The sequence below is a fragment of the Sprattus sprattus genome, assembly GCF_963457725.1.
Source record: "Sprattus sprattus genome assembly, chromosome: 4".
Lineage (NCBI taxonomy): Eukaryota > Metazoa > Chordata > Actinopteri > Clupeiformes > Clupeidae > Sprattus > Sprattus sprattus.
Genome location: NC_137923.1, coordinates 42,159,115 through 42,169,114, shown reverse-complemented (window position 1 = coordinate 42,169,114; position 10,000 = coordinate 42,159,115). Strand labels below are relative to the sequence as shown.

The 10,000-nt window shown below is 42.8% G+C and overlaps 1 protein-coding gene across 1 annotated transcript in view; it reads left to right on the top strand.

Moving 5' to 3' along the window:
- The window catches only part of col22a1 (collagen, type XXII, alpha 1), a 65,058-nt gene that overhangs the window by 44,005 nt on the left and 11,053 nt on the right, over positions 1–10,000 (top strand). The window contains exons 34-49 of the mRNA XM_080837569.1: positions 344–397; positions 1,825–1,878; positions 2,022–2,075; positions 2,189–2,242; positions 2,555–2,608; positions 3,699–3,803; positions 4,755–4,799; positions 5,702–5,779; positions 6,171–6,206; positions 6,352–6,405; positions 6,778–6,822; positions 6,976–7,011; positions 7,281–7,394; positions 8,467–8,520; positions 8,796–8,849; positions 9,972–10,000. The exon at positions 9,972–10,000 is cut by the window's right edge and continues 25 nt beyond it. Of these exons, the coding sequence (XP_080693695.1) occupies positions 344–397; positions 1,825–1,878; positions 2,022–2,075; positions 2,189–2,242; positions 2,555–2,608; positions 3,699–3,803; positions 4,755–4,799; positions 5,702–5,779; positions 6,171–6,206; positions 6,352–6,405; positions 6,778–6,822; positions 6,976–7,011; positions 7,281–7,394; positions 8,467–8,520; positions 8,796–8,849; positions 9,972–10,000 (920 nt within the window). The remainder of the gene's footprint in view (positions 1–343; positions 398–1,824; positions 1,879–2,021; positions 2,076–2,188; positions 2,243–2,554; positions 2,609–3,698; positions 3,804–4,754; positions 4,800–5,701; positions 5,780–6,170; positions 6,207–6,351; positions 6,406–6,777; positions 6,823–6,975; positions 7,012–7,280; positions 7,395–8,466; positions 8,521–8,795; positions 8,850–9,971) is intronic.

Below are 10,000 nucleotides of genomic sequence, written 5' to 3'. Positions count from 1 at the left end.
GCTTTCAAGTATCATGCCATTTCATGTTGTCATAGTGGTAATTGACATGAATCTCAATTTCTTTTCAAAGCTGTGGATTAAAATGAATTCACTTCATCCAGTTTGTACTGTTTCCTGAACCAAATGGCTTGTGTGTTTCATAGTTTATGGTTGGAGTCATTTTCATCCCAGTCTAATTGACCCTTGGGGCAATGTAATCTGCTTGAGCATGATGTAAAGAGTCTTGGATTAATTTAGGAGGTAGCAAGCGACAGGAAGGTAAAAAATAGAAGAAATATTAAAATACCTTTCTTGCTTTTTCTTATTTGTTTGATTGTCTGTTTGTTTGTTTGTTCAACCATAGGGTCAGCCAGGAGCAAATGGAGAAAAGGGAGAGCCTGGAAGTCCTGGAGAACCAGTAAGTCGCTGCTATTTTAAACTGTGATTTCATTATGTACTGTAGCACTCTGATCTCTAGATCTAGGATTCTCAGTTGTGTGGAAGAAGAGGAGAAGCGCAGAGTTCACCTGCAGAGCACACACTCACACCAAGATGGCGGTAGAGAGTTAGATTGCGAGATGGTTCATGCCAGATGAACAGATGAATACAGTATCCAATTACATCAAATTACAACATCATCACTGTATGGGTGTTCTCGGCTGTACATTTCAAACAGATGAATGAATTCATCGACTTCAAAATGGAATTTTTCCAAAAATGTCTACAGCATCCTGCATCAGTAGCTTAAGTGCATTGACTAGAATTGAGTATTTCACACCTCTCAATGTGAAATAAGATTCATCATACTCTCACTGTTTTCAAAAGAGGAAATTAATATGTGTGTGAATGCATACTAATATGTGTTTAACTTTCCACAAGACCTACACTCTACTCACAGTAGGAACTCTTTGAAGTTACTTTACCTTACAGTATTATGTTATTTTGTAGTCTTGCCCATTGCACATAGTTCTTACTACTTAATTTGAGTGGCTTCTTTTTAAGCAGCACGTTGCATAACAACTGGGCTCTGAGCTAAGTGGCAGCCCACATAAATACAAGTAAAGATAGACTTTGTCTATCGTCTAGAAAATAATTGGACAAAAATCCACTGCCTGGTTGAAAATGCTTTGCCTTTTTTCAGTTACTTTAATCTGTAAACAAACAATCTAGGGTTATTTGGAAGAAACAACAGCAAAACTATTTTTCCATTCAAATGAAATTAATTCATTACTCATCTCAGACGAGTTCAGGTCAATTTCATACCGTTGGGTTCCATTTGTATAACTATTGAAATGAACTTGTCACTTACAAAGCCGCTTTGGACTGAGGCTTCCTTTGAACTTTGCAAGAAACAACTCCCAACAATAAATACATATTTCACACACATTAATATTTCTGGTAAACATCCAAGCCTTTTCGCTGCATCAGTATTCTTTTATTTCTCCTGATCCAAACAATCCAGACATTCACCATAACACATCGCTAATACGTCAGCCTAGAAACAAGAGGCATATTCATGGTAAATGCAGCACACATCACTACCACACCTTGAGAGAATAGTGGTGTCAAATTACTTTGGCCATCATTGTTCCATGGAAGAGAAAATACCTCAGTTTTCTCAGTGTCATTGCAGACTCACTGCAATGCAGGGAGCTGCAGCATGACAGTGAAGAAGAGACAAATTGACAGGCAAAATAATAATCAATCACTTAAGCAATTAGAACAGACTGAACGAGATGATTCATACCGTTCCTCATATCAGCTAACATAAGTCATAGTGCTTAAGTCATCTGCAGTGTTGGTCACATGTTACTCATGATTCATTTTCTTTGCCTTATTCCAAAGGGTCAAAGGGGTCTTCCTGGTGAGCAGGGTTTCAGAGGACAGGCTGGGCTTCTAGTAAGTTGTCAGAACTCTTATTTTCTGAGATTGGTTGTCTCTGGTCTGAAGCATGTTCTTGTTTCTTGTGCACATGATGAGGCCAGGTTGTTGATAGTGTTGTCTCTCTCTCTCTCTCTCTCTCTCTGTCCCTTTTTCTATAGGGCCCAAAAGGAGATCAAGGACCTACAGGACAGACTGGGAGAGTAGGAGATCCAGTAGGTTCTCCTTATCTGTAATGAATTATATGTTACAATATTTTAGCTGCCTTGGAATCGTGTGTTGTAGACATTGTTTTTGTTCAGATGTCACATTATTGGTTTTGTGACAGGGCCCACCAGGATTGGCAGGAGCTCAGGGTCTGCGTGGACTTCCAGGCAACGTGGTATGTACCTGTTATTACTGTACTGTAGTAATAATGTAATAAACATGTTACAGCACATGTATATAAATATTTATATATATACACACACACACATGTGTGTCTGACATGTGTGTCTGACACCTACACGCTTACACGTCAGTACATGAATGTAATCTGTAGATTGACAGTTATCTGAACATTTACATTTAGTCATTCAGCAGACGCTTTTATCCAAAGCCTCCCCTGTATAAATTGAAGAATGTTTCTGCTGTTTTATTGTCAATGTAATATATTGGGCTACAGCTAATAGTGTCCATGCTGTTGATCTAATAGGGAATTCCTGGTAGCCTCGGACCACCTGGTATTTCTGGACCAAGAGGAGAGAAGGTGAGAGCCAACAGCATCTGGAAAATCCTTCCTTATCGCTGTCATTATGTGCCTACCATTAATTTGTTTTTTTTTTGGTGTAGAAAGTAGTTGCTAGTCAGAATGTTTCAGTTGAGGAAAACATACAAAATTATAATTAAAGGAACTCATATTAGGTTTTGATTTTAATTTGGTTAACATATTTTGCTTGAATGATTATAGTTAATCTCATGGACATGGTTGGCGAGTGCCTATGCAATAATATGATTTCCTAAGTAAGTAACATGCTAACCCTTGGATTGTGTGGCTGTGGTGACTGATAGTGCTGATGCTCAGTACTTTTTCACCTTACATGCCCTGCCAAGTGATAGAGGGAGAGAGGCAGAAGGCAAGACAGAGAGAGGACGAATCATCTCTCTCCCTGCCAGATATCCTAATATCCTCTCTGGCACCAGTTACACTTGTGTGCGTGATAAACATCCCGTTAGCTTCTTGGTAGTTCAGCTGCTTGAAGGTGCAGTGAGTGAGGAATCCAATGCTACGAGAATTTCAACAATGATGCTAAGCTTAAGGCATTACACAAAAGATATAGTGGGATGCTCTGGATGGTGGGAAGCTGCTTTACTTGTTTTCTCTGCCCAGGGGCTATGCATTGTAGTAGCTCACTCATTTTATTTATATTTAATAAAATAATTAATTATATTTAACTGATGTTTCAAATTTTAGATGATTGAAACTGTGTCATGTTCTACACTGGCATTTAGAGTCTTTTACAGCTGGGTTGTTCATCCATTAGTTTTCAGTGTTAAGAGTGCTAATAGCCAAACAGAAAAGCTAGGCAAGACATGCAGAAGAAATGACAAGTGAAGAGCAACATAGTTCGCTCTAGTGCTAGTCAGTGCCTGTAGAATCCACCATTCTGGGAACTGAAATTCTTATGGCTATTGCCACTAGGTTCGACCATGCCAGTAGGAACCAAAGTCCATGCAATCACTTCCACCAAATATCCGCAATGCAAGCAGGAACTAAAGTCTTCGTAGTCTGTGTGTATAGGATCCTCCATGCTAGCTGAACAAATCCATCCAACTGTGTTTGTGTCTTTCCCCTACAGGGAGAGAGCGGAAAAGAAGGACCCGCTGGTCCCAGTGGTATTCCTGGACCACCAGGCTTGTCCGGAGAGACCGGGCCACCGGGGAAAGGCAAGGATGGACAGAGGGTAAGGGCCATCTTAAGCTATGGTTCTGCTCTGGTTCTGTCTGGGAGCTGTTCTGCTGAGCGAGTAGATGTTATCTCCCAAACACATCATGAGCTTAGATGAAAGACAGCATGAACAGCATTTTTCTGCACTTGCTTAAATATGTATGGATATGAATGTATTTTGTATGAAAAGCACTTTGGTTCAACTCATGTTTTTAAATGTGCTACATACATGAAGATGACCTGGCTTGACTTAATAAGGTCCTGTTTTATGGGTCCTCTTGTTGAGGCAGATCTCACATTAAGACGCTTAAAATGTTCAAAAGCTGCTCCTCCTATATCCTTCAGTGTGTTTGTGTATGCGGAGTACTATTTAATTTGTTGTGATGGATTTGCTTAAATCCAGCCCTGTTGCCCCAGACAGCCTTACAGTAATAGGGCTGAATTTGTGGTTTGACTCTACCTGAGTCTGCATATTTTGTGTGTGCAGGGAAACTCATGGGGGGAAAAAAATGTTTACGCTTCTGTTTTTTTTGTAGTGAAAGTGTGTTTGTGTGTGTGCCAAAGAGAAAGAGAGAGACTGTGTGTGTGTGTGTGTGTGTGTGTGTGTGTGTGTGTGTGTGTGTGTGTGTGTGTGTGTTGTGTTTGTGTGTGTGTGTTTAATAGCAAGGCATCTAACTAATGAGGGGGTGCTGGGATGCTGTGCCGACTGCAGGTGTTGTGGTTAACATCCAGCCAAACCTCAGTGTGCTGCTAACTCAGAAACGACGCCTCATATAGCAGTCCTCAGTAATGGCATGTGTGTGTGTGTGTGTGTGTGTGTGTGTGTGTGTGTGTGTGGTTATGTATGTGGGCATGCGTGTTGGAGTGAGCTTGAATGTGTGGGTCTGCTTGATTTCCGATTTGAAAGGTAATAGTTTCTTCTGTAAAATTAAGATGAAAGGTAATCTTTTCATCTGTAAAATTACAGGGCGAATCAGGACCACAGGGATCACAAGGACCTCCAGGGTTGAAGGTAATGTGGCTTTATTCTTTCTTTCTCTCTTTCTTTCTCTCTGTGATCTATGTGACAAGGAGGCCTCCATGGCTGTGCTTTGTGGAAACAAATAAGCAGAGAGAATGGATAAATATTTGAGAAAAATGGAAAACAAAAAATGTGATGGAGTTGAGCTTTTTACGCCTCCACTCACACAACACTCAGGGTCTGTGACTCTGGCAGTGGTCCTTTTTTTAATTAATATTCTTTTTTAAGAAAAGTACATCTGAAAGAACCGACCAACTTTTGCCCTTTGCTGACACTTGCTGGAAAGAAATACGGTCCACTGAGATTCATTTCCACTGGTACACTCCCATATCTCATTGGCGAAAGGATCCGCAGGCCCAGCACTCTCAGCGCGTCTTGTCACCACCACCACCACAGTACAGCAGTCAATAAAGCAATTTCACAAAGGTGAACCCTGAGTCACAGGGAGGGCCTGTAATAGCATTGAAAGACTTTACAAGATCTAGCTTGACAAATCTATATCATTTGGTGGCCGGTTCAATCTGAGCCAGTGATCAAGTTATTTTGTTTGAGTGACCCAATGGGAATAGGGAAACTCCACGAAATGCACACAACACACACAAAAAAACAGACGGACAGATAAGTGAATCACTAGAACACGAGCAAACTGGGTTTGTGAGACCGTAGACAACATCTGGCCTCGTGTGGAGAGGCTTGCTGCTCTTGTGGCTGCCAGCAGGCATTTCCCAGAAGGCTAAATGCACAGGGAAATTAGGCTGGCTATGCTTAGGTTGTGAGTCAGTGGTGCTGCTGTGGTTCTCTGACTGTGTATGTTTGTGTGTGTGTTTGTGTGTGTGTGTGTGCATTTGTGTGTGTGTGTGTGTGTGTGTTTGTGTGTGTGTGTGTGTATGCAGGGCCAGCCTGGGTCTCCAGGGATGCAAGGCCTGCCAGGAGCCAGAGGTCCACCAGGAGAGGGCAAAGTTGGACCACAGGTACGAAAGACTAAAACACTCACACACACACACACGCACACACACACACACACACACACACACACACAAACACACACACACACAGACACACACACACACACACACACACACACACACACACATACACACACACACACACACACACACACACACACACACACACACACACACACACACACACACACACACACACACACACACACACACACATTGGTAAACGGTGCTACATTTTCATTTCTGGCTTACACTGAAGGAGATCACTTCTTGCTGTACTCATTACATGTAACCCCATACACCTTCTGGATGGTCCACACACTCCGTGTAATGTGTTAATTTCACAGCATAATGAATGTGAAGTGCATCTCAATAAGTCTATTTCTTACTGTCACAGGGACAAACTGGACCTGCTGGAGAGAGAGGGACTCAGGTGACTATCCTGTCTGGTTCTTACCCAGCATGTTATGTACATGACTGTTAACGTGCAACAGTAATATACATCAGTACAATTTGATAGTGTTGCTTAAATCATGCCCATCTTTGCTAATGGCTATTTCTGTTTATGATTTTTTTAGGGAAATCCAGGGCCAACTGGTGTGGCAGGGCCTCAGGGTCCCGCTGGACACAATGTAAGTGCTCTGATATACACACACACCCACTCACTCATTCACAAACAAACTGATATACACACACACACTCACTCATTCACAAACTGGACCCAATGTTAGTGCTCTGATATACACACACACACACTCATTCACAAACTGGACACAATGTAAGTGCTCTGATATACACACACACACGCACTCATTCACAAACTGGACACAATGTAAGTGCTCTGATATACACACACACACACTCATTCACAAACTGGACACAATTTATATGCTCAGATACACACACACTCATTCACAAACTGGACTCATATATCATATAGGCAGAAAATCAATCAGTTCACTTACAGTTTAGAGGATACAAACCCATGTCACATTGTTTCTCAGGGGTTACCCGGAAGGCCAGGTGAAAAAGGATCCACAGGAGAGCCTGTAAGTACCAAAATAAACAAATAATGAATTCATTATTAAAAGTAATCACTGATACAAAAAAAAATCCTCTACATCTGGAACTTAGTGTTTGGCTCAAGTTTGGACTTGTTGAGTTTTAGAACTTTAATGATGCCCTCCAACTTCCACCAACAGGGAAAAGCTGCAGATCTATCGGACCTGAACCTAAAGGTGAGGAAAAATGCCTCTCCAATTTATGCAGACACACACACATGGACACACAGACACACACACACACACACACACACACACACGCACACACACACACACACACACACACACGCACATACGCACGCACCAACGCACGCACGCACGCACGCACGCACGCACGCACGCACACACACACAAGCACGCACGCACGCACACACGTAAACACACACACACACACACACATATACACGTGAACTAATGCCATCTCTCATTACTGTGTGTGCGCCCAGGATATGTGCTCGGACTGCCCGCCTGGCCCTGCAGGGCCCTCTGGCATCCCAGGCGTACCAGGCGATAAAGGCCATCAAGGACCTCCAGGCAAAAACGGCCAAGATGGCTACCAGGTACGAGGTGGAGAGGTGGAAAGTAAAATGACCACTCAACATCACTCAAACAAGTTGTTCTCTACCAACATGTATTACTGTTTACTCCACAACACAAGAGCAAGGCCATATGCAGAAATATCTTTTTTCTTTCTTTCGGTGAAATATGGATGTGAATAAGGGTGCAAAGTCAAAGTATGCACCTGCCACCCCAGGCATACCTCAATACCTCCTTAGAAAGAGGAAATGAGATACACCTCATATTTCTTCAGCTCAGGCCAAACTGTCAGTCTGACATCTCATATTTAAAAGCTCTGCTTGTCATGGCAAATTGGTACAGATTGCATCCATAAAATATACTGTATCTACAGGGTTTTAAGGTTGTCTCGGAGCGAGTGCACAAGACTGAGGTGGAGAGAAGAAAAAAGAAGAGAGGGAAATTGATTGGGAGAGATTCTGAAAGAGAGGACGAAGAGAAAGAGCTAGAGTTATAGCAACGGAGATTGAGATATAGCGAGCCTGCAATGAAGGAGAGATAGAGATGGAGAGATAGAGGAATAAAGGATAAAGACAAATGGAGAGGAGATTGGAAAGAGAAAAAAATGGAATAGAGACACCCTGAGAGATATTAAGAGAAAGATCAAGACAGAGACAAAGAGGACAATGGACATAAAAGTGAGAAACTGGGACGAGTGAGAAAAGAGATTGAACGGAGAGAGTGGAGAGAGAGATGGAGACAGGGATGGAGAGCTGTTGAGAGATGGAGGGCCCTGTTCCTCTTTCATAAAGCTGGGCACAGATGGGCGCTTAGGAGACACCCCCTGAGAGGGTGAAGAGCCCCCGTGCATCCATCACACACACGCTGAGCTTCAGAGAGGTTACAGGCTGTCTGCGCATCCATCACACACACGCTGAGCATCAGAGAGGTAACAGGCTGTCTGCGCACCATTAGCCAACCTTCTCCAGGACGCTACACTCACTGCCTAATACCCGGCTGCTGATGCTGTTGATGCTGATTCTGCTACTGCTAAGCTGGGTTAGTGGCCATAGACTGATTGTGTGAGTGTGTGTGTGTGTGTGTGTGTGTTTGCAGGGTCAGCCAGGGCCAACAGGTCCAGCTGGGCCACCAGGTCAGGAGGGAGCGAAGGTGAGTTCAAAAGTGCTCTTATTTAATGTCTTTGTGTTACCATCTACCATATCAACCTTCATCTGAAACTTTTTTTTAAATACATTTCTGTAAATATCTATACTTTGCCCCACATTTACAACGTGAAAGTAATGTATCTTTGGCTTTTGGCAGATACCTGTACCTTGTATACCTTTTAATACCTATAAATGATCATGTAGAGGGCCATTAACTGAAATGAAATCAGTATAATTGATGTGGATTCAAATTGAAAAGTGTTCCACTAATACATGCAGGGTGGCAAAGGTGACCGAGGGCCTGCTGGCGGACCTGGAGACAAAGGTGAAAAGGTAAGATGGATCTCCACCATCGTTTCTAAACCCCCAATCCATTGTCATGGATCCCCATGGATCCCCATCCTCAGTTTTAGGCCGAATCTCGATTCTTCTCCTTGCCCCTTTTGCTTAATCTTGTCTTAGTCTTAACCCTAGCACTTGCAAGTGTAAGGGCCAAGGGCTGAGATCTTACCCCTATGAAATGAGACGCCACTAGGTTTCGGGTACGTCATGCGTGACTGTGAGCTATGAAACTAGCGATTTAAAAAAAAAAGTCTAATGAAGAACATGGTTGCAAATATATATGTATACAACTGCGTAGAGCACGAAACAAGACTGTCGTCATTTTTAAATTAATTATAAGCCAAAAATACTTACATGTAGTGTATGTAGCATGATAGCTGGCAAGCTACCATATAAGCCAATGGAGTGGTGGTATACGCGCTAATTGTATCGGCAAAACTACCGTTTGAAAGTTTCAGTTAAGACCGACAATTCTATGCATCGTTCGTGTAGTACATTTCAGATCAAACCGAGTCATTATAAACATATAAAAAGTTGTGTAGATAGCTTTATTCATGTAAAATATTCCTCGCTTCAAGCAGCCATGTTTTTTTGAAAATTCCCGAGCTGGTTTCGCGGTGTGCTCTGGGATAGCCCTTGGAGGAGCAAGGTAGGTCTCCGATCATCTCAAAAACGAGGGCCATACAGCCCTTAACCTTACTCCTTAATCTTGATCAAGTTGGGTATTGAGACACCACTAGCTCTCACATGAACGCGCAATTTCAAGGGTAAGGGGTAAGATAAGGGGTAAGGGGAAGTATTGAGATTGGGCCTTAGTGAATGTAACCATTTGCATTTCTTCATTTCATGTTGGAAAGTCATAATCATGTCACTTATGTACCAAAAACAAGCTGGTTCCAGAATAACTCCATTCAAACCCTCGCATGGCGAACCTTTTAAGAGTTGATGGTGATCAAAGCTAAGTTGACATATCCTTTCAGCCCTCTTTGAAGCCCGTCTGACTCTCATAGCCACGTGAGGTGACTGATGTGGGGCCAGTGCGGGGTCCTGCTGTAAGGCCAGTGCGGGGGTCCTGATGTGGGAGGTTACACTCATGTGTCTTTGTGTTTGCAGGGACCAGCCGGACCTCCCGGATACCCAGG